At 41.0% G+C, this 27,974-nt stretch overlaps 2 protein-coding genes and 1 long non-coding RNA gene across 3 annotated transcripts; 1 reads left to right on the forward strand and 2 right to left on the reverse strand.

The window, feature by feature from the left end:
• The first annotated feature begins 1,375 nt into the window (after nt 1–1,375).
• On the forward strand, nt 1,376–10,794 carry LOC139063391 (uncharacterized). The gene is made up of 4 exons (XR_011516754.1): nt 1,376–1,468; nt 6,033–6,106; nt 8,878–9,014; nt 9,107–10,794. It is a non-coding gene; the product is annotated as an uncharacterized lncRNA (long non-coding RNA).
• A 1,643-nt stretch (nt 10,795–12,437) lies between these two features.
• Nucleotides 12,438–16,954, reverse strand: ndufa4l2a (NDUFA4 mitochondrial complex associated like 2a). Its single transcript, XM_070545179.1, has 4 exons — nt 16,769–16,954; nt 14,071–14,156; nt 13,237–13,297; nt 12,438–13,154 (listed from the first exon to the last, which is right to left on the reverse strand). Exons 1-4 carry the CDS (start codon nt 16,808–16,810, stop codon nt 13,098–13,100), a joined length of 246 nt encoding a protein of 81 aa, XP_070401280.1. The 5' UTR covers nt 16,811–16,954; the 3' UTR covers nt 12,438–13,097.
• A 2,969-nt stretch (nt 16,955–19,923) lies between these two features.
• actr5 (actin related protein 5) lies at nt 19,924–24,838 on the reverse strand. The gene is made up of 9 exons (XM_070545180.1): nt 24,412–24,838; nt 23,918–24,156; nt 23,616–23,785; nt 23,309–23,526; nt 22,925–23,089; nt 21,316–21,414; nt 20,989–21,128; nt 20,777–20,909; nt 19,924–20,468 (listed from the first exon to the last, which is right to left on the reverse strand). The coding sequence occupies exons 1-9, from the start codon at nt 24,793–24,795 to the stop codon at nt 20,157–20,159; spliced, it is 1,860 nt and encodes a 619-aa protein (XP_070401281.1). The 5' UTR covers nt 24,796–24,838; the 3' UTR covers nt 19,924–20,156.
• Nucleotides 24,839–27,974: the final 3,136 nt, after the last annotated feature.

Raw genomic sequence — 27,974 nt, forward strand, 5'->3', positions numbered from 1 at the left:
TGCTTCTCCTCTAAAGACATCACTGTCTTACTTTTACTTCTAGACTCCGCCATCATGCCAAACAATATCTTTTTCTTCTTCTTGTGCTTTTTACTGATGGTAAACAAACTGAAAATGCTAACTGCTAGCAGAGTAAAGAGCTAACAGCAGTAAAGCAGAGAGCTCCCACTAGTGAACCTACCCGTGCCACAAAACTAAGTGTGGGTTCTAATCAGCAGAGGGCTGTCAAATCTGAAGTTGGTAAAGTTTCTACCTCAAGAATAACTGAAACAACTCTGAAAGCAATTGCTTAAAGTGTTAAAACTCTTTAGTGTTGCTTTAAACTCATTTTCGTCTTAGAAAAACATTTTCAACCTTAAGGACAGTTTAAATCAACAACAGCTTGAAGCTGCTCTCATTCCTCGCAACAAGAATAATGTCCTCCAAAACAGCAGCTGTAACATCATTCCTATGCTCATTTGTCTTTCTGCTTTAGAAATATCATTTGCAACTATTTTCCAACTAAAGTTTGCTGGTGCATACTATTGATTTGTTTACTCAATAATTTCTTAGAGAGAATAAAACTACATATTTAAGAACATGTTTTAATGAGAAAATGTCACTTTTTAGCTGTTTGGAGCAAATGGGCTGTTTTTAATGGGACTTTTAATCTTTAAAGAACTAATTTTGATGATTTACTAAACTACCCTTGGAGGATTTTGTTTACCGGTATTTCTTGGAGCTTCTCCACCAAACCTCAGCTGTCACAAACCTGTAGTTTCCATTGCTGCAGTGTACATTACAGGTAAGTGTATTTGTGTCATTATTTAAACAACTCGGGTATGTTTAGATATGAATTAAAGGATTAATTTTCATATTTAGAGTCTGCACAGATTCTAACAATAGATTCTGCAAAGGAAATTTGTACATTATGGGCATCGTGCAAAAGAATTTGAAAAGATCATGAATGCAAAAGATGAAAGATGTTTTTTAGTGTGTTTCTATTTTAATGGTGATCTGTGGTCCAATGGAGCACAAACCTACCAGCCCAGACCAGCTTGCTTACATGTAGTTTTCTGCAAAACGCTTCCCTGAATCATGTTTGCTTTTTCTCCACTTTTCATTTTAATGGCTTGTTTAGAACATCAAAAGACATATGATCCAAACCCTGGATGAAAAGTGTGGTCATTTAGAGGGATGAAAGTGTTTTAAAAGCAAACTGTCTTTGTGGAGGACACCAAAGGAACGATCTTAAACAAAAAGAACAAAAAAAGATGGACGTTTTTTTTAACTCATTAAACTTATTTTTTAATGAGCAAGAAATATTTCTTTTTAGGTAAACTGTTTTTAATATTATGTACACCCCCCCCCCCCACCCCACCCCCCCCACCCCCCGCGTGATGCAGCTCACCTTCCTCGGGATTTCTGGATGTTTGGTGAGTGATGGATGAATCCTCAACGGCGGCACCAGGAGTGTCACAACGTGCCGGTGAGTGAGACGGAGGTGAGGATCCAAGTGCAGGGGAAAAAACAGGCAGGGAGACAGACAGGAACATTTAAAACACTGATTTAATGGAGGGCACGCAGGACAATGAAACAATGAACCAACCAGACAAAATGGACTAACAGGGTTTAAATACAGGAGGAGCTGGGACCTTGGGTGATTGGGAGACGAGAGGCAGGTGGGAGCAATTAACATGGACACAGGACTGAACAGAATAGGGAGACAGGACAGGGTGTGACAGTACCCCCCCCCCCCCCCCCCCACCACCAAAGGGCGGATTCCAGACGCCCACAGGAACATAGAGCAGGGCGGGAGGAGGGGGACCCAGAGGGAGGGCCGAGAGGGACCGAGGGAGAGGAGGCAGGGACCAGTAGAGTCCGGGGGCCTGCGCCTGGGGCAGAGGAGGCGACGACGGGCTCTTGAGGGCCTGCGCCTGGGGCAGAGGAGGCAGTGACAATGGGCTCTTGGGGGCCTGTGTCTGTGGCAGAGGAGGCGGCGACGACGGGCTCTTGGGGGCCTGCGTCTGTGGCAGAGGAGGAGGCGACGACGGGCTCTTGGGGGCCTGCGTCTGTGGCAGAGGAGGAGGCGACGACGGGCTTTTGAGGGCCCGCACCTGGTGAGGGCAGGACTGGCGGTGACCAGAGGCAGAGACGCCGGAGGACACGTCTTTGACTTCTGGACTGGAGGTGGCGGGGATGACCTCAGGGCTGGAGGTGGCGGCGACGGCCCCTGGGCTGGAGGCGGCGGCGTCTGCCTCTGGGCTGGAGGCGGCGGAGACATTGGACTGGAGGGGACGTCGACCTCTGGACTGGAGGGGACGCCGACCTCTGGACTGGAGGGGACGCCGACCTCTGGACACGAGGGAGCGTCGACCTCTGGACACAAGGGAGCGTCGTCCTCTGGACACAAGGGAGCGTCGACCTCTGGACACGAAGGAGCGTCGACCTCTGGACACGAAGGAGCGTCGACCTCTGGACACGAAGGAGCGTCGATCTCTGGACACGAAGGAGCGTCGACCTCTGGACTGGAGAGAGCGTCGACCTCTGGACAAGAAGGAGCGTCGACCTCTGGACACGAAGGAGCGTCGACCTCTGGACACGAAGGAGCGTCGACCTCTGGACACGAAGGAGCATCGACCTCTGGGTTGGAGAGAGCGTCGACCTCTGGGTTGGAGAGGGCGTCAAGTTCAGGACTGGAAGGGGCATCGACTTCAGGACTGGGGGTGTCGACCTCCGTCGACTTCTGGTCCGGAGGCGTCGACTTCTGGTCTGGGGGCGTCGACTTCTGGTCCGGGGGCGTCGACTTCTGGTCCGGGGGCGTCGACTTCTGGTCCGAAGGCGTGGACTTCTGGACCGTCGACTTCTGGTCTGGGGGCGTTGACCTCTGGTCCGGGGGCGTCGATTTCTGGTCCGTCGACTTCTGGACCGTCGACTTCTGGACCGTCGACCTCTGGTCCGGGGGCGTCGATTTCTGGTCCGTCGACTTCTGGTCTGGGGGCGTTGTCTTCTGGTCCGGGGGCGTCGATTTCTGGTCCATCGACTTCTGGACCGTCAACTTCTGGGCCGTCAACTTCTCGACCGTCGACTTCTGGTCCGGGGGCGTCAACTTCTGGTCCGGGGGTGTCAACTTCTGGTCCGGGGGCGTCGGCTTCTGGTCCGGGAGCATCGGGTTCTGAACCGTCGGCTTCTGGACCGTCGACTTCTGGTCCAGGGGCGTCGACTTCTGGTCCAGGGGCTTCGGCTTCTAGACCGTCGGCATCTGGACCGCCGGACTCTGACCGCCGGCTTCTGGAGTGGAGGAGGAGTTGCTGCAGACGGGACCGCTTGGACAGGCTGGACCGTATGCGGTGCGACCTCCGGGACCACCGCTGGAACTGGATGCGGTGCGACCTTTCGGACCACCACTGGAACAGGATATGGTGTGACCTCCAGGACCACCACGGGAACTGGCTGTGATGCATCCACCGGGACCACCGCTGGAACAGGAGCTGACTGAACTGGTGGTGCCGGAAACTGGGAGAGCAGGGAGGATAGATTGTCCAGCTGGAGCTCCTGGAGACTGAGGCTCTGATGGAGTTGGGCCAGCTCAGCTCGGAGACCGGCGAGCTCTGCTGGGTGGACTGCGGGCTCGATCCTTTGGCCAAGAGATGAGGGAGCTGCAGACTGGACCGGAACCTTCTCCTGGTAATTCGAGGAGGATAGGGTGTCCAGCTGGAACTCCTGGAGGCTGACGAGCTGACATATCCGGCCAAGCTCCGCCTGGAGGCCGGCGAGCTCTGTCAGCTGGGCTGTAGGCATGGTCCCTCCGCCTGCAGATGACGGAGGCGCTGATTGGACCGGAGACGGGACTGCTGGTCTGACTGGGGGCGGGTCCAAGCTGGCGCGCCGAGCCGGAGCTGCAGCGAGCTCGCGGCTCCGTCCAGGGACCAGGGGTGACGGTGGAGCCCGGCATCCTTCCCAACGCCGTGGGCCAGCTCCGGGGGAGCACACAGCCAGTCTGGTGCCCACGTAGCAGGAGCGGTCTAGCTGCGTCTCCTGGTCCAACCTCACATCTAGCTCCGGGAGGGTGGAGGGGATCGTCGCAGCCGGGGTTCGGGGACGGCGTCTGCGGCGAGATGAGGCCAGAGGAGGAAAAGCCGGCCGGTGATCTGCGGTTAAAAACTGGAGCAAACACTCCCAAGGAAGAACCTCCCCGCTGGATCGTTTACTGGGTTGGCTCATTCTGTCACAACGTGCCGGTGAGTGAGACGGAGGTGAGGATCCAAGTGCAGGGGAAGAAACAGGCAGGGAGGCAGACAGGAACATTTAAAACACTGATTTAATGGAGGACACACAGGACAATGAAACAATGAACCAACCAGACAAAATGGACTAACAGGGTTTAAATACAGGAGGAGCTGGGACCTTGGGTGATTGGGAGACGAGAGGCAGGTGGGAGCAATTAACATGGACACAGGACTGAACAGAATAGGGAGACAGGACAGGGTGTGACAAGGAGAGCCTGACCCAGAAATGTGGAGCCTCTCGCAGCAGGAGAAGAAGCTCGTCACATCAGCGGTGAGACAGAAAGTTTGAAGAAATCCGACAGAAGGATGATTTTTCGTGGGATAGATTATATAGCAAATACAAGCAGAGACTGGCAGCTGAAGTAAAAAATTTACCAAACTGGGAGGTTTTTTAAAGGCAGATGAAGAAAATAATCCACAGACCAAAAACTTAACTTTTTTTTTTTTTGCTTTAATTTAGTAATTTCCTCATTCACAGGATCTCTGGGATTTGTGAAGACATATTTTTCTTTTTGGCTTTATTTATGTCAAGCTCAGGTTTATGTTTGATTATTTTGTCGTTTTTAAGTTTTAATTAGAAAACCTAAAAGGTGTACAAGGAACCAAAGGTGTAGACTTGGAGGCGGAGCTGATGGGGACTGTTTCAACTATATAAAGGTGCCAAATGGAGTAACATTTAAAAAAAGAATATTTAAACAGGGAAGGGTTATATTCTGGAGGATGGCTGATCAGCTGTAATGAACAAATTAGGAGATGATGAAAACAAAAACAAAAACAACAAGTGCTGCACTCAACAAAGCTGTATTCCTAAATTTGAGAAGACAATTGTCCCTTCACTTTGTAATCACCATGTCGGACATCAATTACTAAAAACAACAGCAACCACATGAGCATGTGGGAAATTCCATGTCAGTCTGGTTCAAACTCAGTTCATTGGACAGACTTTTACTCTGAGTTATCAGGCTGTGAACAAAACAAACACCTGTGAGGAGAAAAGCCTCAGACAGGAAGATACGGGATAGAAAAGAGCAAGAAAACAACTTTGGACGTTTTTCACCGAGTCCAACGATTCAACAGAGTTATAACTGAACTCTTTTCTAAGGAGGTTATTCTGCTTACAGCTTTTGCAAATCACTGATTTAATCCGTGGCAAAGATGGTAGAAGGTAGAAGATGCTCTGACAATTATGAATCTGCAGTTCAGTCAGTCGCAAGAATGTCTGAAGATTTTCTTCTTCAGGTGCTGCTTGTCAGTCACCTGTGAGTCTGACTCCCAGAGGAAAGACTGTTTTTTTTTCTATAAGAACGCTGTCAAATTATCCCATTAGCTTCCTCAGTGATGTCTTTTTATTGATCTCCATGTTTTAAGGTGAGCGGTGGGAGGAGGCGTATGTGTGTGTGGGGGGTGAGACAGAGTTCATGTCAAATACAGGGGACTGGATTTTGAACCTCACTAGAATGATTGAGCGATCCCTGAACAGTGACAGGTTTAGTCTAATAATGAGACTTCGGAGGTGGGTGAAGAAGATGGAGTGAGAGTGAGAGGAAAAAATAAGCTGAAGTGAGAGTGGGAGAAGAGACGAGACTGACACAAGAAAAAAAATCATTTGCATTCTGTACTTTTTTCTGCAGTGTTATTTCTCCTATACATAAACCCTCAGTGTTTTATTAGCTTTGTTAGTAAACTATAACAGCATTATGATCTTGGTCTTTTCTAGGAAAGTAATGATTATTACTCTAAAGTGTTATGATTTTGTTTCTAAAGATCACACGTACCACCGTGCTTATTATCAGAACTCCTGCAGCCATGCAGCTCTGCAAAGGACATCCTGGACAAAGGTAAACACTTGGTGGATGGAGCTCAATCAGAATCAAAAATATGAAAAATCTGTCATTGCTGGAAAAGCTCTCATGTAGTTTTCCAACCAGCAGAAGGTAGATCTGAATGTTATGTGGATGATGCAGCTCAGTAAAATACTTTTCAGTAAACCTGAGACATTATTATGCAACACAGTGCAACTCAGCTGCTCCAGAAGGGATTATAATTGGTATATATTTAATATAAATGATGTAATTCAATGGCTAATAAGTAAAGCGTAAGGATATTAAAGAGGATAGAGGGTGTTTCTCACTGTCGAGGGACCTCGCCTTGCCTGTAAGGTTTCTTGCATATGAGGACATTGTCCTTCCTTGGTCAAAGAAAACAGTTGAAGGGAACAGACTTCTCACATCGCGTGAGGTAAACTTATATTTCATACTTATAAGTTTCAATGTAAATGTATAACGAGCCTTTTACTTTTTTAATTGGTTAAATTAAATATGTAAGCAAGTTAGAACCTGCTACCGAAGCTTCAACTATTAAACAACTAATCAACCATAGCTAACTGCTTTGGATCTCAAAAACATTTTAGATATCAGCCCGACAGCTACAATGAGTTCATTTCTATTTAAACTGGAAGTTTGCCCCCGAAGTAGCTGCTGGCTCCCGATTCACCATCCTTTTTAAAATACCGCGATGTATTCTGGGAAGTTTTTGACCGAAAGAAGGCAACAAGGCACCTTGCATGTATCCCTTCTCAGCTAGCTAACAAACAGAGGACAGATGCCTTGGTAGCGCATGGACATTGGAACTGATTGGAACACGCCTTGGCGATTCCTGATGACTTATCTCTAGGCAACCGGGGCGAAACCAAGGCATCAAGGTGAGGTTCCTTGACATTGAGAAAAACCCACAATTTAACATAGGCTGATGGAGAAGATACATGACCTGGATCTGCCTAATCTGATTAATACTTTAAACTAGTAATTGGGATTTTCCCATTTGAAATAAGTTTCCTGCATCTCCCTCCTACTGGTGGAAAGCGGTTTTACAGCTGTTGTAAACAACTCTGCAGCAGCCTGCTAACTAACAAAGGCTAACACAAGCAAACTGATACTAAAGCCATGAAGTAAAAAAGATCCACATTATTGGACGAAATATATTATTACTTACAAGTCTAGTAGCAACAAAGCCAGGTCACCATCAGTGATTTCGTAGCATCCTTTAGCTCCCTCAAATGAGTGTAGGCTGAGTCGATGTTCACTCTGGTTTTAGGTCTTTGCTTCTCCTCCAAAGACATTACTCTCTTACTTTTAAAAATTCTTCTCCTTTTACTTCTTTTTTATTGATGGTTGGCGAACTGAAAAAGCTTACTGCTAATCTTAATATTAGCTACAAGCACTGTAAACAGTTATTGCTGTAAAGCAGGTTTCCACTCATACTCACCCAAACATTAAAGTAAATTGCCAGTTTCTGGCCAGCAGAGGGCTATAGAGTGCTATCCAATGTGAAGTTGCTCAAGTTTCTGGCTCAAAAACCACAGAAACCAGTTTGAAAGCAACAGCTTAGTTACCAGTTTCTTCATTTTTATCACTTTCTTTAGTTACATTAATCCCCAAAACTGACTTTGTTGTGCAGTTTAGAAACTTTCCCAAAATCATTGTTATTTTTGACAACATCAGGAGGCGTTTGCGTGATCAAATTCAGTTTCACACACTGGAGCTGTCGTTGGACAGAAACCTCTTTGACAGACGTTCAAAGAACAGAGCAGCTTAAGGATTACTGCCAGACGCTCCACATCCAACCATCAGTCAGGAGGAGAAACAGAAAAGAGAAAATGGGAAAAATTTTATCTGCATCCACATTTTTACCAAAATACCAAAATCCTCCTAAGAACATTTTATCATTCATGCACTTCTTATGATGGTCCACTGGAAGATGCAGACACTAATCCTTAACATTATGACCACCTGCAGCAAAACCTGACCTATATTCGTCTCCCACCCAAAGCCTTCCCATTAAGCATCAGTTTCTAGTTTAGATGTTCCATTAGGACCATCTACTGTTTCTCTCTGGTCCTCTTTTGGTTTCCCAACACATTTAACTTTGATGCATGCTTGGACTATCACTAACCTGCTAGCTCCTGCATCCATGAGTATGTGACCAGATTCTCTTATTTCTGTGGAACCACAGAGAAGAAGCCCTGCAGAGATCCATCTGTCACACTTTGGCTCCTGTCAAAAGCACTCACCTCCTTGTGTCTGCAGCTTTTGCCTTCAACACATCAAACTTGAAAAGCAAATGGACCTAAAATGTCCACAGCTGGGTGGGCTTTTAACAAGATAATTATACTATTTTCTCTTTATCTGTCAGTTGTCATGTTGTTGCTGACTGGTGCAAAATTTAAGTGGAAAAGAGACCACATTTCTTCTAAAACCATGAAGTCTTGAATTCTGGTACTGCTCTGAGGCCAAAATGATGTGTGTGTGTGTAACGTCCAGCTGATCATTTTTATTATGATAGGCAAATTAAATTGAATAAATTTATTTTATGGGAAATAAGCAAATGTGTGTTCAAAACAAATGAGTTATTTCAGTCTAAAGTATTCTAAGATGTTTTTCTGTTTCATGCAGCATCATTTCTGCCTCTGCAGGCTTCTATGCCCAAATTTCCCAGGTGCTGCTGAAGAAGGGATTAACCCTGGTGTCAGCTGGGTTTTTCATTCGAATTAGGATTAACTGAATCTGAGTTTTATAAATGACAAACTCAATGTTCCTCCTAATTCTCTCAGGTACAACAAACCAACCACTGGTTTTTGGCTGACGTTTGACCTCGTGGGATAGACAGGGCTTGAGCTGAGAGGGTTCTGGAGTTGACCATCAGTTAACAAAAACATCTGTCCTGGAGACAACAGCACCCTTGTGCCATGTAAAAACATTTAACTCAGGAAAGTCTTTATTACCTGATTTGTCTGTGTTATTTAAGCTGTTTGACATTTATTTGTCCTGCTTTTCCTACAGGAGCTCCATCTTTGACCTCTCGACATTTTAAGGAGTTGTGGATAAAGGCTTTCAGGATTAGAATTAGAAATTGGAATTAGAAACAAAATTTTTAATTTATTCTCATCCCTCCAGAAATCTTTGCCCAACTCTGAGCCTGTCATACTGAAGGATCCTGACGCATACCTAGCTTCACCAGCAGATGGAGCTATTCCAGGAGTCCCTCATCACTAACACCCCATTTCCTGTCAAATGTCCTGTTTTCTACTGTTTGCATTCATGATGGGAAACGCTCGCTACATATTTATAATATATAATAACAACAACACAGCTCCCAGACTAAAACGTGCTTCAAATCTATTCATACACATGTAAAAGTCAGTTAATACAGATTATTTTTATTGCTGAAAGAAACTAATTAAAATGTAATATAATTCCACACATACTCTAATATTTATGATAATTTGTACTTTATAATATTCCGAATACTAAAGTTTGTATTAATGTTTGTGAATATCTTCAAGCCTCTGGTGGACCCAGGGTGAGAACAGATACTGAAATTGTACAGTAGTAAAATATATAAATGCATTTGAAAAGTTGTATTAGTAAATAAATGTGATTATATTAATAAAGAGTAAAAAGATCTTTGTGCACTGAAAAAAAGAGTTGGCCACAAAATTGAACTTTATGTAATTTAATTAAATGTAAAATTCCATGTAATTTTATACATAAAGGGAATGAAGATTTACAGGTAACATGTTCTTATGTTTTAGTGTATTTGACTTGTGTTTAACTATTTTAATAAGTACATTTAATAATTTTAATTTTATTTAGTTAAATCCAACATTAAAGTTTTACTTGGTTATTATTACTACGGCCAATAATTTACTAGGAGGATTTATTGCCTCCGAGAATTATTTAAAAATCCTAAAATTGGATTTGATGAAGTTGGGTTTACAAAACATGTTTAGTTTAGATTTAGTACATTTGGTTCTTGTTGAACAATTTTGATAAATAACAGGTGTGATTACAATTATTTTGTTAAATCTTACAGAAAAGATTTAGCTGGTGTTTATTAGGGCCAAAAACATTTTTGAGTACAACAATTGCTGCTGAGTTTCAAATTGCATCATTACCGGATAACCATCTGGTTTACTGAATGTTTAGTTATTTTTATGCAAGTTATTTTATTAACCGTACCCAGCTGCTGTCAGACAGATGGGCATGTGATCGTTTAGTTCATTAATGTGAGGAGGGAGGAGATTCTGGAATTTTTATCAACACTGTGCCGTTTGAAGCTGATGGAATTTCCTTCAGTCATTTCCTGTGGACTTCAGGGAAATGTGGAGTAAAATCAAACAGCAATGTTTACTTTTCTTCTCTGTGCAATTTAGCTGATCCCTCGACATTTACAGAGATGTGACAAATAGATAAAATCAGAGTCGAGAAGCTTTTCCTCCGAATCAAATTTGACAAAATCACTGTAACCCGAGCTTCAAATCTCTGATTTGCTCAGGTAACGTCCAGAATAATCACAATTTATATCAATTCTACCACTAGAACCAGTTAAAGCTTAATAATTTACATAGAAAATCACTAACAATGTTTTTATTAAACTAGTTTGTCTAATAAAATAAAACAAAAAATAATTTCTTTTTAACAGTTGAAAAAGAAAAAATGAAAATGTCAAACTTGGATGTTGAAAGGGTTTCTCCATCTTTAATGTTTTACTGGTTTTGTTGGATAACTGTACCATTTTGTATCCAGTTATTATTTTTCTTTTGATAATTATTTGGGTTTTTGGCATACTGACAAAACTGCATGACACTGATGTGTATCTATATTTATGTCATGTTTGGGTCCCTAAATGGGTCCCAGGAATCTGCAGGGCTTCAGCTTCTGTAACTTTAACTCTTCCTCTCCCACTGCTCCTCTTAATCATGATAACGATGCACTCAGACATATGTTCCTTTAATTCTGGGATGAATGATTAACTTGGCTGCTTCTTTTCAGTATATTTCTTCAGTATTCTGGTAGAAAACTAACTTTTAGACCCCCAGGACTCGACAAAGAAACACAAAATGAATGGATCAGTGCCGCTGCACACCTCAGGACTGAATATTCATTCTGAGAGAAGAAGACTGAAAGGATGTTTGTTTTCACGCTTTGTGAGGAGTTCAGCTTTTCACTGACGGTTTGTTCCTGACAGAGGAATGTGTCTCCTCCATGGAGGACAGGCGGGTCAGAGAGGACGGGGGCCGTACACAGCTGTGTCGTCAGAAAATCAACACAAACAAACCCAAAGACACACACACACACACACACACAAGCTCGGACAAAGACTGACCCACTTCATTTCTCTGCCTCGTTCTCATGACCTGACATCTCCTCTGTGTGAGAGTTTTAATGCTTTAAATCAGCTTTAGAGAAAACGTTTGACTCCTCACGTTCCCACACTCCAACCGTCAACCGTCAACCGTTTTGCTATCTTCAAGAGAAGTTTTGAAATTTCCATTTATTTGTTTATTTCAGTTTCTTCATCTGTTTCTGTGGAGTTAAGAAGAGGATGAGAGAAACCATTAATGCAGTTTGGAGCATCTCCTCAGTTTTTCTCTAGACATTTGCTTTTTCACTCCTTTTATGTCTTTATTCACCATTTTCAGAGGAATCTTGATTGAAATTTCCATTTAACTTTCAAAAAGATGAATTTAATCAGCATGTGTTCCCATTTCAGCTGAATCTATAAAAAAAAGCCAAATAAATAAACATCTGAGACATAAAATGGTCTTTTTAGCTAAAAAAATGTCTCCTTACATTTTTTGTGTGATTGTTTTGTAACTGATGTGCTGCTGCCTTAGAATAAAATAACAAATTTAAAAACTGACAAGAAGAAAATATAGATATTGTGACTTCTGAATATATTGTGAAAGGCTGCGTCTTTAACTGGATTTTACTAACATTTTTAAGTAATTATTTTTTAAGTTTGTGAATAAGTCGTGTCATGTTGACATTTAATAAAACGTAAAAAAATATAAATGTTGTGACTGGATGGAAACATGGCTGGGTGTTTGTCTAGGATATAAACACAGATTTCTGCTGCCTGTGGCACACAGATGAGCACTGTTCTCAATCCTGTTGATGCTGTCACTGATCAAAGACTACCGTCTCACACACACACACACACACACACACACACACACACACACACACACACACACACACACACACACGCACACACAGATGGTGCATGTGACTGTGCTGAATGAGCACCATTCAGGCTGCAAAGTGACAGCTGTGCTGCTAACAGATAAATCAAATTCATCCAGGTGCGACAAGAAAAGACACTCCCACAAACATGGAAAGCTAGTTTATTTATAGAAAGACTCCAGTTTAATCAGTGCACTTGTTGTTATCATAACTGGTTGTTTAATTTAGTGGCAGCTAAACCAGAAATCACTCATCAGTTATAAAACACAAGCATTTGACGCTGAAAGCGATGCTGCTCTGCAGGAAAACATCTGAAACGCAGTTAATTTATTTATTTATTTTCTAAGTTCAGTTTAATATCTGGACACATACTAAGGAAATAAAATGATCCTTTCTTTTGTTTTGGTTCATTTAGGTGCTTTTTATGTTGCTCTGTGGATGTTTGTGCAGAATGACAAAAACGAGAAGCCCAGGGAAAAACCAGAAACTTCCTAAACAAATTAAGTTTAAATGCATCGGCGATGTGGGATTAGAAGAACCACAAAAAACAAATAAACTCTGGTAAACTGTAACTGAACTGTAAATGAGTGATAGACTGTTTATCCTTTCAGCAAATGTCAAAATGCTCAAATTTGACCGTCTTGGTCACGTTTACCAGCAGCTTTTTAAAATCCCGCAGGCTCAGAAACACTAAAGAGTTTGTTACACCTCCTGATTTAGGCTTCAGTTTCATTGGTTTTGTCAGGAAGGAAATCTGAGCCCAGATCAGGATCTTCTGCACCTTAATCCAGTTTGTTGTTGAAATTCAGAACTTTGGTCCCTCCTTCTTCAGGTTTTTGTAGTCTGTGGTGATGGCCACAAACTGTGGGAATGTTAATCACACAGATCAGTTAAAATCTGCCCAACAACCCAGTCAAACCAGACTAAATACTTAGTGAAGTTACCTTGTACTGGTACGTGGGGTCAAGTTTATTCCACGGTTCTGGGTTTTCGGTTTTGTTCCAGCTAAACACAAAAGCACACACTGTTCATTTAGTGCACTAAACTGGGATTTACATGGATTTTTATGCTCAAGTGTCAACATAAGCAGCAGCTAAATGTTGCATTCCCATTGTCTCCACTTAAAATAACATGCACACTGTAGTAAAGTTGTGTTGGAGCTAATAAAGCCTGCAAAGTAAAATGCAGTTAAATGTTACTCATATATATATATATATATATATATATATATATGTGTGTGTGTGTGTGTGTGTGTGTGTGTGTGTGTGTGTGTGTGTCAATCCAGTACTTAGAAATCTGCATACTGAACTTGTATTTTTGGGTGGTACATAATAAATAGAACAAAAGTTTCTAAGTACTTTGTACTTTTTTCTATCAATAATAGTGACATGTGTGTAAGTGTATTTTGTATGCGTTAGTAGCTCCATCACAATTATCTACTGCTGTGTTCTCTTATTTATTTTAAACAGCAAATGGTTTTCCTGCTTTTTTCAAGTAAGGTTAACTAATCAGACTTGAAAGTGCATGGGGGTAAATCCAGCAGGAATGTCCTATGTTCCTGCTGAGAGGATCTTTCAATGCAAAAGTGGCAGATGAACCTGGGGACATTGGAGCTTTTTAAAGCAGAAATCCACTTTGGGAGTTGGGTCAGTTTTGCTTTTGCTTGTTGAGTTGGGTGAGAAACCAACTCCAAAAGACCACCAGACAGCAGGTTTCTCTATTCCAGCATCACAAACACTGATTAATAAATGTATTGTCAAAAGGTCCAGAAGTCTTACGTTACGTGTGGTCCTCTGGCCAACCGGATCAGATATAAGAACGCACCGCCCATTCCTAGGCAGATGAAGAAGAACTGAGGGACAAGCTGAAAGAAACAGAAACAAACATCTAGTTTCTTTCATTTTTCCGGTGAATGGAAGTTAGATCCTTCCTAATTAGCAATAAACTAAAACCTAATCTGCTCCTCTCTGTGTGGACTTTAAAGCTTGTGTAACTGTGGCCAGCTGACCAACAGCAGCTCTGAGGATTAATTATGGGCCTGGTTGGACTCCAGCCTTCAGCCTAATGAACCTGCTGACACAAAGTACACTGTAGGAAATAAAACGTTGAATTTACCTCACCAATTTATGTCAACTGGCCCCAATAAACCTAATGCTAAAATGTACAGAGCAATAAATATTGTTATATTAAAAGTTTATGCATATTTATCTTTACATTTAAGCAACTAGGTTTAGTCAAACCAGTTGACATAACTTGGTTACATAAATTCGACCTTTTATTTCTTACAGTGTACTGTGGTCTTATGCAAGCAAGGGACTCCAGTGTTGTTGAACACTCACAACAAGCATTACAATTACGTGTAAAAAGTTGACAGTTTTATTATTAATTAAAACTTTTACCTACTTTTACCTGGATTAAAACGCTGAATTATGAAAACAAAAATATATAGAAAAATCTAAATTCAACGATTAATTATTTTGGTGTGTCTGTTTTCTTGTACAATCCAAATATTAGTTAAAATATTCACAAAAGGGATAATGTATGATGAAAATGTGAATTAATCAAACATTATGAATTATTTAGTTACTTGGATGCTAAAAATATGATTTTGAAAGTTAAAAATTGTAAGAAAAAGAATAATTTAATCAGAGAAAAAAATCATTATTTGTGACAGCCTCTTTTATATAAACTTTATTTTATTCTATTGTTCTGAATGAATGAATGAACGAACGAACCAATGAATCGTTTGGACATGAGTAAATCTGCTTCTTTTTCTCTTTTAGGAACTCGTTTGCTCAAGTTTCACATCATTTCATCGTTGTCATCATTTTACTCAGTGGCTTTTAGTCACAATGGTCTCTGTTAATGAGTGGATACTGCACGTTTTTTGGTCCCATCCTGGTTTTAACTGTGGGTGCTGGGCTGGATTTTTAACAGTTCCTAATTTGGTTTGATAGTTGTAAGCTTTAATGTATGTTTTGATGTGTAAATTGGACCACTATGGTGTACAGAGCTTTGTTTGGCCCTTCGGCCATGTGAAGACGCTATATAAATAAAGCTGAACGTGCAATTAACTACCTGGATTTGTTAGGTTTCCACATGCACTCAACAAAAAACACAAAAATCTACCTATTTTGATTTAAGGAGGCTGAAAATACCACATGGTTGAAAAAAAGTGGAGGTTCGCATTAACAAGCATCTGCAGAAAGGATCTGCTGCACCTTAGATATGAAGATTTACTCTTAATCATGAGCTGGGATGTTTCAAGATTACATAATCTTTTGCAAAAATGTGTTCATTACAAAGTAAAAATTGAGAATAAAGTTCCAGGTGCAGCCATCACGGGCTGTCCCGTCCTCCTCATGTAAAAGACTACAGAACAAATAAAAATAAAAGTAATTTTTATTAAATTTTCCTTAAGTTTGTTACGGAACAAGCACAACTTTTCTCTCTACAGATTATTATGTTATACCTCATGTGGGATCAACACACCAGTAACTGAAGTAAACCTGAAGCCGGCCCCATAAACTCCATAAACTGTTGCATAAATCACATTTCTGCTCGTTTAAAGCCCAACAAACCTCTTAGGAGTTCATGAAAAATCTGTTCACTACAGATTTAGCTCCTGTTCATCATCCTGCTGATGCTCTTGTGCTCATTTTTATAACATTTTATGATTAGTTTAGTTTTTATCTGTCCGGCTTACTGTCCATCTGTTTGACTCAAACTTTCTCTCTGCCCTACGCTGAGGATGCTTTTGGAGTCTCAGGGGAGATTTACTCCCTTCAGTTTCCCTCTCCTGCTCCACGCTACTGCCTGTCTCTCAGCCTGTCTGGGTTTTTTTTTTTTTTTTTTGCCAGAAACTGAGGAGCTCTGGTAGTTTTCATCCCTGCAGCTTCTCTCCTTCTTTCTCCCCAGGGAGGAAAACGACAGGAAGTTAATACTCTGTCACTCCTCTCCTGTGACAGTAGAGCTGGTTAAAAATTCAGAAATAATCCCTTCTCCTGTGGGGAAATCTCATATTTTTAAATAAATTTTCTTCCAAGATCAGATTTTCTAAATGCTTATTGTGTCCATGTGTGTTTTAATGGTTTGTCCTTGGATCCTTAAGCCTCTCAGTTTGGCTTCATTTAAGAACAACTTAACCGACTGAATTAGAGCTGGGCTGAGATTAGAAGAGACGTAATTAGACGTCTCATCAGGTCTCCTGCCTTGGCTGATCAAGGAAATGCAGAGTCATGATTGTTTACACCTAACATGACATTTAGTTGTTAAACATGATCTAAAATGCTGCATCATCAGGTCTAAAGTGGGATTTTTGCTGCTTGAAAAGAAAAATCCAGTCAAAACCAGGAGATTTGTTATTCAGCACTAAAGCATCTTTTTGTAAAAAGTAAAATAAAACCTTCTTGATGACATTTTCGAAACTCAAAACTACACAGAGTCATTAAAACGTGAAAAATGCGGGTTACTCACCCCAGGGTGCCTCTTAGCGTGATCTACTGCTGCCCGAAACATCGGTGCCCCAATTTACTGAACTTTGTGTGCTGTGGATGAAAAATAACTCACAATCAGGCCTTTGAGTTCCTGCAAACAGCTCTGCTGTAGCTGACAGGATTGGGACCTGTTGCTCTCAACATGGAGGGAGGAGGAGGAGGAGGAACAGGTCATTTCCATCTAATCACAGCTACCGCCGGCTCCATGTTTGGCGATTACTCTGAGCTGAATGCTGTGGGGCATTTTGATGCTTCATTCTTAAAAATGCTCATTTAATACCCCAGCAGGGGCGGCTGATGTTCTTATCGCATTAAACAACTTTCTGCTCGTCATTTCCTTCATGTTGTCTTTTGGGACCTGAATGGACAGATGGACACAGATAGTTTTCAAGCAATTTACACTAATCTATGGAGGAGAATTAGGGCTGCTGAAAGGGAAAAAAGGAAAATAAAGATAATTCTTACTTTAATCTCAGAATTCTGACTTTATTCTCAGAAATCTAAAAGTCTAAATTCTGAGATCAAAGTCAGAATTCACTTTATTTGTCTTTTTTTCTTTCACTGGCCCTAATCCTCTACCATACTGCTCCTTGTGGGTTACACAAGAAAAAAAGTCATAATAAACTTCTTTAAATCGATTTAAAATACAAAGAGATTAACACATTTCACTGTAGAGTTGTGTTATGATGTTTTGTTGTCCTAATCCTGAATCCCCTTGGCTGCGCCTGTCCTAATCAGCATCTCTGTACCTTTTCAAGTTTCTAACCAATCAGCTGGGCCAAAGATGCACTCAAACCCTGAGGGTTTGGTAACATAGCAACCCCGTGTAGAGACCATTATTGGCAGCAACAAAAAGCTGTTGAATTTTCAAACGTCCATGCAAGCTGTTTAACTTAACACCGGCTGAATTATAATTCTTATTAGCATTTTATTTAAAGTAGATACTTTTCAAATCACTGAAAGGCCCAAAATTAAAGATGTACTCTTATTTCTTCTATCTGCAGCTTCTTTTTCCTCTAAAAGCAGCTGGAAACAAAACCAAACCCCTGAGAGGAAAACACACCATGTGCATCAAAAGAGATGCACGCTGCATATAAATAATAATAATAATAACCATCATCATCATCATCATCGTCGTCATCATCATCATCATTAATAATAATAATAATAATAATAATTATTATTATTATTATTGTTATTATTATTATACATACATTTTTTGAAAACAAATAAAATCATATTTCAAACACGGCGGCTCCTATATTAACAGCAGAGATGTTTTATCCAAACTCGTTACATCCTGCTGGTCTGCTCTGGATAATAAAAGCAGCATTTGTTTGGTCATGTGATGATTATTCTGGGGGGATAATTGTGCTTTCATGATAAAAATGTTTAATTTGATCATGAAATTACTCAAAAAGTAAAACAAAGTTCCTAAATAGCTCAAAATGGTTTCCTAAATGAATAGTTAGATTGAATATCATAAACATTTGTAACATTTTACACATATAAATTGTTTGTTTTTTAGCTGATGATCAAATATAATTATTTTCTTGTTTTTAACAGAAACCAAATTTGTTGTTTTGTTATGTAAAACTCTGGTCCTAGACTGAGGTTTCACACATTTACAGCTATGTGATCTGAAAGTTTCTGTTTACTGGTTAAAATAAACCTCTCTGTTCTGCTCTTGTGGTTCATTCACAGCGTGTGGCAATAAGTTGCACACAGAAAATATGAGACTGTCTGGCCATTTTAAGGAAAACTTTGTGGTGCATCTTTTATTTTTCTCTCCTTGACCATTAGCTGATCTCTGTCTGCTGCTCCCGTTGACCTACAACACTGCAGCTCACTAATAGATCCTCCTAATTGGACATCGGCCAACATGGTGACAACCTGGGCTCAATGCACAGCAGAAATCCACCCGGTGCAGGAACTTGTGAGCCAATCAATAAACATTTTATTCAATAGAAACAACAATTGATGACTGTTGCGGCATAAAATTTGATCTATGTGCAACAATGTGTGCTGTAGTGACACTAAATTTAGGTAAAAACACATTCATGTTGATTTTAGGTTTTCATAGGCCTAAACTCTGCATAATTCACCTGCTTGCTTGTTTTGACTCAATGTAAAAACCTCACAATGTGTTAAATAAAATAACATTAAGTGTTCTCATTTGTTTAAATATCATTTTAGAAGCTGTGTAACCATGGAAACAAATCCAGCTTTGTTTTAAGTTTACACATTCATGGTTGTTTTTTTAATTATTATTGTCCAACTTAGCTGCTGCTGATTTTCTCTCTCTCTTTGTGTTTGTTAGAAACAGAGTGAGAGAGAGAGAGAGAGAGAGAGAGAGAGAGAGAGAGAGAGAGAGAGAGAGAGAGAGAGAGAGAGAGAGAGAGAGAGAGAGAGAGATTGCAACCTGAGGTAAAGCAGCACAGGCTGGGCGCTAGTTTGAGCCCTGGCACAATTTACCTCATAATTCTGTTGCATCACCACGGTCTGCAGGTTAACACCTGTAACAGGTTAGCAACCATAATAAACGAAAACCTGCAGGACAGCTGCAGCCCACAAAGGTAAATTCTTTGGAGGCTACAAACTGTTAGAAACATGACTTTAAAAAATAAAATAAAATAAATATCCATAATTGAATCATGAACTGTATAAGTTTTAAGAAAATTTAGTAGAAATTGAAAATACATTAGTCAAATTGAGGTCCAATGTTTAGATTTGGTGTTCCTTTGCGCCACCAAGTGGTGAAAAACTCATACGTCAACATTTTGTCCATCCTTTTTAGCTTTATTTCATCTCAGTTTTAACCATAATAACTTATTTTTATCTGAAATGAGACTAGGTGGTCTTTAAAATCCAGTTTAAGTAATCATTTATTACAGGTTAATTTTAATAACTGGCCAAAATCTCAGGTCAGACTTCACATATTTATTTTGTCCGATAAGTATGTAAAAGTTAACATGAAAGAGCAAATGGGAAAAAAAACTGTTCCTTCAGGCCAATAACTCTGAACTCTTTAGTTTTGTTTTAATACATAATCTGACTTTTGTTTAATTTTAAACTGAGTTACGCTGATGGAAGAAACAAAGATGATTAGAGGAAGCAAACAGAGGTACAACAGCCTTAAATAAACTTCTATTTTTTATTCAGTGTCAATGTGCACTTAAACAACAACAAACTTTATTTACACAACAAGAAGCTACACATTCCAGTTTTAAATGTGAAAACCACACAAGACTGTTCAATATGAACAGTTCTGAATGTCTCTTCCTGGAATGTTTAAAACACAAAACTTTTACAGCTGTTACAGATTTACAAAAGTCAAACCTAGTCAGAACACACCGGGTGATGTCACATCAGGTGGTTACCATGGTAGCGTTAGTAGAAACGTAAGCTGATGCTGATGTAACCATAGCGATATCAGCAGGGGCTCCTGCTGAAGTCTGTGAAGTGGCAGATGGCTCGGCGGGTCGAGCAGGAGCCGGTTTGGCAACCTTCAAGGGAACGAATGCGTTCGAGGAGCAATGCTCGCTCAGATACTCGCCTCCTTTCTCCTCATAGTCCTGCCTGCTAATCCATCCTTCTGCCTCTCCTGCAGCCGGATGCTCCAGCGCCCAGTCCCGGGCTCCAAACCAGGCATCCAGGGCTGGCTGTGTTGCCATGGTTACCTGTGAAGAAGAAAGTCAAGTTCACATCTTTGAATTAACCAATCAGCATTTTAGTGTTTCCTTTATTTTACTTATATCTTAACTAATAACTGTTCATTTTATTCCTATACATCTACGCACATTTTCTAAGGAACATGTTTGGGATTATTTCCCTTTAACTCGCGTATTTTACACATCAGATGTATCCAAAATTCCCGTTCTGAGATTCTGACAAATGATTCAGTTGATTAGCTTTGTTCTCTGATTTAACGAAATGACTATATTCGTTGCAAAAAAAAATTTACAATAAAATTCAAATTCTGAAGCACCTTGAAATGGGACTGGAACGGCCTCATGGCCAGCAGCTCCCTTTCCACTCGCTCCTTCATCCCTGGGTACTGCATGTTTCCTCCTGTCAGAAACACGTTGCTCACTAGCGCCTCCTGCTGCTCTGGAGTGTACCTGTGTGTAAAAACAAAAGAAAAACGTTTGTTTTGAAATCAAATATCAAAAAGACGCCTACATGATCAACCCTCATTACCTTGCCAGAACATACTGCAGCGTCTCCATCAGTCCCATTTGGTCTTCTCCAATCAGCGACGGCTGGAACAAGATTTCTGGACATCGCAGACGCTCCGTCCCCACAAACAGCTGGTGGTACTCCGCCATGTTGAACGCAGGCTGGACAAAACAAGGTGAAAGTCATTCTTGTTGCAGGTTGGGAGATTCTTGAGCAATGTTTAGCTAAAACAAAAAACTGGACAGAAAGTTTTCCTTCACATTCAGGTTCCCCATCAGGTCATTCCCTGCACAGCAATAACGAGACACTGCGTTTCTGTCCGAGTATTTACAGTCAGTGTTTCACTACCTGAGTAAAACATTTTTCTGACAGCATCTCCTCAGGGAAGTCTGCATCCATCAGTGCCACTCCGTCTCCTTCATCTATCGGGTGGTCCAACTCTGACACCTGGCAGAGAGCAAGAGAACAGCCTCAGGCTTCACGTCAGCAGCAGCAGCTGCAACAACTCAAACTCTACCGATTCACTTCTGCCACAATTTAATTCCAATTAAATGAATGCTAATTGTAGAGGAAGATAAGATAAAGCAGTAATTTTAGACTGACCTTAAGACCGTGGATGATCTGTGTCGAACCCTTCGAAGTGTTTTTCTAAAGTTTGTATTTATTGAATTCAGAAAAGTTTCCCGGTTTTCATCTAATCTGAAGTTTTATGTGAGCAGCATTGATGCTTTTATATCTTTAAACTGCTAATTATAAAATTTAGCTTCATTTTAAAAGCAGCTGAACAAAACGAGGTAATTTATGAGTTGGGAGCCGTCAACAGTAACAAAAATAAAGTTAAAAAAAATACTAAATTTGGGCTTGACGAGATATCAAACCCCTATTGTGTTCCAGATATCATATTTGATTTGTAATTCCACTCAGATAGACACAAATACTTCATAACCACATGAATGAAAAGGAAACTTTGCAACTTTTACATATTTTTGAATAACTTTATTGAGCCAGAATGTGCGTAACTGACCGTTTACAGGGTTAATGAAATGTCACTCAGACCCCCACCGCCCTCTGTGACCAGAATAACACATTTGCAGCTTCAGAGTGCCGGTCCAGTCTTTTGGACTTAGAAAAAAATTGAGTTGACAAACTTGGTGCTGCAGTCTGCTTCCAGCACGTGAACACAGCTGATTTGTTTAAATTCGTGATGAATCAATCCGTAGAAACTAATGAAGGCTGGGAAGACATTTCAGCTGTTAGATTAAGAAGTTAAGACGAACGCACAACGGGGAGAAGAATTTTGCTTTCGGTTCTACTAAAGGGACACCAGGGGGTGCTAAAAACAACCCAAAACTGCCTAGTCTCCCTTAATGGAGTTTTATTTATTTATTTAATTATTTTCAGATTTTCTACTGTGAACAAAAATGTCTAGTTTTTGGGATGCGTCTTTGAGAAAATAAACAAATACACAAACACGAAGATAAGGAAAGTTAAAACTTGGCTTTCAAAAGAACAAATGAAAATCCAAAACAGATACCCCTTAACTCATTAACAGCATTTTTTTAATTGTGTGGGTGTCAGAACGAGCCCCCGCACTGTGAGAACAAACATCCCAGCTCTAAAGCCGATCTTCATCCGCGTACGTCATACGTCACGTTATCAGGGAGCAGAAACTCCATGTGTTAGGAGATCATTTTGGGACGCTGATGTAAAAAAAGTGAGGCGCGAACCGGAAAAGCTTCTGCCGATCACAATTCCAAAACGGATTATGAAAGAACGGATAACGCTCGAAACGCACGGATGCTTCTTGGTTTTGATAGTTTTGGCGCTGACATCATCATAGTGCGCAATATTCTGTGACTCTTAAAAAAACTGTGAAAACACTGAAAAACGCTGGCAGCGAAGGGCTTTTCTGATCAGGAAACGGCTGGCAGTGAATGAGTTAAATACTGTGATTTACCTCAGCCTTCCCCTCCCCTCCGTCACTCTGCAGCAGCTTCTGTCGGCTCTGATCAACAGCGATCTGCAGCTTGTTGATGTACGACTGCAGCTCCTCGGCCGAGTCCATGTTGAGCTCCACTAAACTTTTGTGAAACTGATCCAGCAGACCGTCCTCCAAAAGCTCCTACACACACATGTGCGCGTGCGCACACGCACACCCACCCACACACACACACACCTCCATGATCATTAGGTTTACTCGCTGCCTTCCAGTTCTGCTGTTGGGTTTGCTGCACATTTTGTCTGTTTGAATGCACTGACTTTATTGCATCATCTCTTCATGTGTGGAGCACCAACTGTTTAATGCACCAAAAATATTTGAATGTATGAAACGCTTCCTCACCTGCACAGCCATAAGTCTGTCCAGCCTCTCTTGGTCCTGCTGCAGCTTCTCCTCCCGACGACGGGAGTTGATTTCCTGAAGTCGCCGAAGCTGCTGAGTTCTCCGTTCTTGTCGTTCCTCCACACTCACACAACCGCCCGGCACTTTCCCCGAAAAGGGGAGCTGCATCCGGTGAACTTCTCGCTCATAAAACTCTGGGCAACGCCATTTTTCCAGCTCTTGTTACGATAAATAATAATAAAACATTATTTCATATCAAAGGTGGGAAAAAGTATGGATTTCTAATCATTTAGCTTGTAAAACTGACCTCCATGATAATCTACAGCAGAGTAGCTGTGGTCGTGCAGCAGCTCCTCCATGCGACTCAGTGTGATGGCAGCAAGGTGACCTGGGTATTTAAGCTGCAGAAGACGCTGCAGGTAAGTTGCTGCCTGACTTCCAGCCACATTCACCCGCTTACAGTTCACAGCATCAAACCTAAAATTAAAAGATTACCAAGCACGCAATAAATGTAGATATGAAGTAGAGTTGAATTGAAAGTATTCCTGATGATGCAACCATAGCTTTTATGAATGAACAGGCAGGGACTAATTGTTGTCTGAGACTCACCTGCCGTTGATAACTGGCAGGATGTGTGAGCAGTGGTACCCAGAGGACAGAACGATGCCCGTTTGAGGCAGCTGGAGGTTTCTTTGATTGTTATTGTGGTAAAAACTGTACAAGCCATCCACGCCGTAGGACACATGCGGGACACGGTAGCATTCAAACAGCAGCTCTGACATCATCTGTCGACAGTGCAGTGGGTTGCAGGGTGCCTCTGTCACCACGATGGAGTGATCCACACAACCCTACAAAAAACATTCATCATCAGTACTTGTTTGGTAGAAAATGTTCATAATACACCTGATTACACTAACTATTGATCTGATTAACATTTTTCTGTCATCTGATTCATACAACTATAATGTAAATTTAAGTATTAGTACTTTATAAACATCATAGCTAAATTGTGAGATTTAATCAATTTATGCAACAACAATTCACAAAAATAAAACTGTTTTAATTGAACAGTTGATTTATTTTGGGTCTGATCCTCCACAGACCTCCGACGTGACGCCCAGGTGTGTGAACACATAGTCAAACATGAGCTCCTGGATCTCGAAGTTCACCACCACGTTCCGATCGAACTGGCTCTTCAGCAGCCACCTCAGGGGCTCCAGGTTGGGGATGTCGTTGCCGATCTGTGTCTCGCTGCGGGCGGCCCCTCTGCTTCGAGCGGCTACGGATCTGAAGAGCAGCCGCGGGGTGTGGAGTTCGGCGGCTGAGGTCGCCCACCCGGCCCGGGTCTGGAAGGAGCCGTTATCTATCACTATCGGAGCGGGTGAGGGGGTCAAACACTGACCGGGGAGCTCATATAACGGGTCCGGCGTTGCTTTAATATCCTTAAATGAAAAAATTTGACAAACTTGTCCCTCTTTTGCGGCCATTTTTGAAATGTGTCACTGCAAAATACGACCGGGAAAGACTTGGTGCTGCGGACATATGGTTCCTAGAAATTATGGTGTTGCGTTTATGGGGAGTTGCTGCCCTCCAGTGGCCGACAGCTGGTACTAAACGAAGAGAATCTCATAGGTGTTTCTAACCTGCTTTTGAAGGTGCTGAAGCATTCTTAAATTTAATACTAGCTTCCCTAAAGTTTGAGATTCAATTATTAATTTAATTAGCTGGGTAATTTTTTTACTGTTAGTGGTTATTTTTATGTAACCAATAACATAATACAATCAGTTCTTTTTTTACTATTTGTTCTTTGTCCAAATAGACTTTTACAAGGCTTACTTAGTATGGATGAATTATAGACCAATATCTAACCTTCCTGTTTTTATCCAAAGATAAAGGTCCTTGAGAAATTTTCCCTAAAAATATTAATTAACATTTAAAATTGTCCGTTCTTTTCCATTAAGGGAAAATTATCAACAAAATAATTGATTTTTTACTCTCCTTTTATGTTTGTGTTTTTCATATCAGAGTCATTCATGTTAGCTCCAGAATACTTTTTACTATTAACTAGATTAATCTCTTTATCGTAAATCTTATTGGAAATGCCCAACAACAGCAGCAAACGTGAATGTGTTCGCTTTCACCACCAGGGGGGTCCCTCTACACTGCTGTGGATAAACCCCAGTGACTCAAACATGAACAGAATAGTATTATTACCTGGGTGTGTCTGGCTTGTAGACAATTACTAGGCCATGTCTTTACTTGTTTAAAAAAATTCAGGTTAAACTCATAACCTGTTGGTGTGTGTACATTTGTAAAAAAAAATCCTCTCACACAGCAACCCTATGTTCTCAAATAAGCACCAGAATTTGCAGGTTAAATTCCTCTTTTAGATTGTGAAATTTGCAGTCATAACCAGTCCTTTTCCCTCCAGACCCCCAAGTCATTTATTTATTTATTTATTTATTTATTTATTTATTTATTTATTTATTTATTTATTTATTCATTCATTCATTCATTCATTCATTCATATGTTGTGTTTGTTTTCCTCAGCTGAATGGGCGAAGCCTCAGCTGCATATGTGGGACACCTGCTTGTGAGAGTTACTGCACTCAGATCAGTGAGTCAGCGCCCATGCTAGAAGTCTCACACACTGTTTTCTAATCCAAATTTGCACGATTTTCATGTGAAAGCAACATGTTTCTGCACTTTTTAGTGGTAAAGATGTCAAACCTGATGAATGAAGTCTAATTACACAAATGCATTTGTTTTCTTCTAACATCTTTAGGCTTTCAGCCCCTCTAACAGATGGTTTTGACGACTGTTTTTTTTAGATAATTTGCTTAAAATGTGTTCAAGATTTGTAAAAAAAATCATCTTAATCTGTATTTTTTTCTATTTATTACTAATCTGATCACATCTGTAATAATACTTAGCTTTTCTGTTAAATTGATTTATTTTCTTGATAGTAGAGATATTTGGAGGCAGGGGTGAAATGTGAGAAGTGTGTGTGTGTGTGTGTGTGTGTGTGTGTGTGTGTGTGTGTGTGTGTGTGTGTGTGTGTGTGTGTGTGTGTGTGTGTGTGTGTGTGTGTGTGTGTGTGTGTGTGTGTGTGTGTGTGTGTGTGTGTGTGTGTACTGTATGAGCATGATGGTGTGTCACTGCAGCACGAGCACAGTTCACTGCTCAGGCACAAAGCTCTGAGTGACTGCGTCCCCCTCCTCCTGATGCTAATAAGCAAATCTGGGTCACCTCATCCACTCAAATACACACACACACACACACATAGGGAAGACACACACACATTCTCCACCTACACACACTTTCATTTGACCAAAGAATTAAACACACACACATACATCTATTTCTCTTAGGACATGACACTGTGTCACTGTGCACACAACACTCGCAGCTCTCTGCTCGTCGTGTTTGTCATCCAGTGGTGATGAGACATGAAGGGACCACCACACGTGATGCCAAGCAGCCTCCATTTTGTGGAGGAATGAACGCACTGTTCTTTCTCTCTTTCTCTCTCACCAGCAAGGGGAACGATGGGGGGTACGCTAGGTTCACATGAACTAAAAATAGAAATCTATCATGTTTGTCAACATCTAAATTTGAACAAGTCTTTGTCTTGTTTTGTATTAATTTGAATTTTGTGCTTCGATGGCACTCCATTTTGATTTTTCGTCTCCCTCAGCCCCCTGGATGTTGCTTGTGGAGGCAGGAAATGACATTTTGGTGGCGCTGCTGAATTTTGAGGAGAGAAAAATCTCACATCCAATGAGTTTCAGGATTCTGGAAAAATTCTACTGGTATAAAAATGCCGATCTGGCTCTTGTATCGATCAGACCATTCTTCTTCAAAGTCTATGTCATATAGAAACACCAACAAAATGCCAAACTGAATTCAGGACGTGGAAGAAAAATAGAACCTAAACCTCCATAAAATCTTACTTTTACTCATCAGGTTTTCAGAGCAACATGTAGGCAAAACTGACCATATTTCACAAAAGTTGGAGAAAAACATGCTGAATTTTGATTTCGCTACCTCAGTTATCCTCTGGATTTTCTTTGGCATGTTTCTGTTCGTCAAATGGAACGAATAAGAGTTCATGTTTCATCTGTGACACTCAGAATGCCTGGAAATGTCACAGTCACACTGGACGTGACTTTCTGCAACCTCCTTGACACACACACACACACACACACACACACACACACACACACACACACACACACACACACAATGTACCTGTCACTATTGCTCTCTTCAGGCTCTGGCCCTGCAAGCCCAGCAGATCCTTTTTTGGCCTTCAGAGGTAGGAATGTGTTTGTTCACCTGTCACAGTTCATACGCGTACGACCACGGCTGCAAAGTTCATGTCTAAAAAAAATCCAAAATCTGAACTTGAATCAAGGTTTGAATTTTTCTCAGCAGTTTAGTTAAATTCAGGGTATTATTTATATTGTCATAAAATTTCCCACAGATTTTTCTATTATTCTAGAGGGGATTTTTGGGGGGGGGGGGTAAAAACACTGGTGAACTCACCTCTGAAACAATAAGAGTCCATTTTAAAACGTTTATCTTAGACTGTAGAAAGTGGGGATGTAACATCCTAAAGGTCTGCAAAGCAAAGCCAATGAGGAAGCGTCACAAAGCTGCAGTT

The sequence above is a fragment of the Nothobranchius furzeri genome, chromosome 15 (assembly GCF_043380555.1).
Source record: "Nothobranchius furzeri strain GRZ-AD chromosome 15, NfurGRZ-RIMD1, whole genome shotgun sequence".
NCBI classification, from domain to species: domain Eukaryota; kingdom Metazoa; phylum Chordata; class Actinopteri; order Cyprinodontiformes; family Nothobranchiidae; genus Nothobranchius; species Nothobranchius furzeri.

Bases quoted from the DNA above. Each gene is read 5' to 3' on its own strand.
- ndufa4l2a (XM_070545179.1), bottom strand. From the start codon at position 16,810: ATGTTTCGGGCAGCAGTAGATCACGCTAAGAGGCACCCTGGG. The intron at 13,298-14,070 runs GTAAGACTTCTG...TTTTGTGTTTAG, and splicing joins GCCAGAGGACCACACGTAAC to CTGGAACAAAACCGAAAACC. The intron at 13,155-13,236 runs GTAACTTCACTA...ACATTCCCACAG, and splicing joins ACCCCACGTACCAGTACAAG to TTTGTGGCCATCACCACAGA.
- actr5 (XM_070545180.1), bottom strand. From the start codon at position 24,795: ATGGCCGCAAAAGAGGGACAAGTTTGTCAAATTTTTTCATTTAAGGAT. The intron at 24,157-24,411 runs GTCTGTGGAGGA...TGTTTTTTGTAG, and splicing joins ACCTGGGCGTCACGTCGGAG to GGTTGTGTGGATCACTCCAT. The intron at 23,090-23,308 runs GTGAGGAAGCGT...ATGTGTGTGTAG, and splicing joins ACAGACTTATGGCTGTGCAG to GAGCTTTTGGAGGACGGTCT.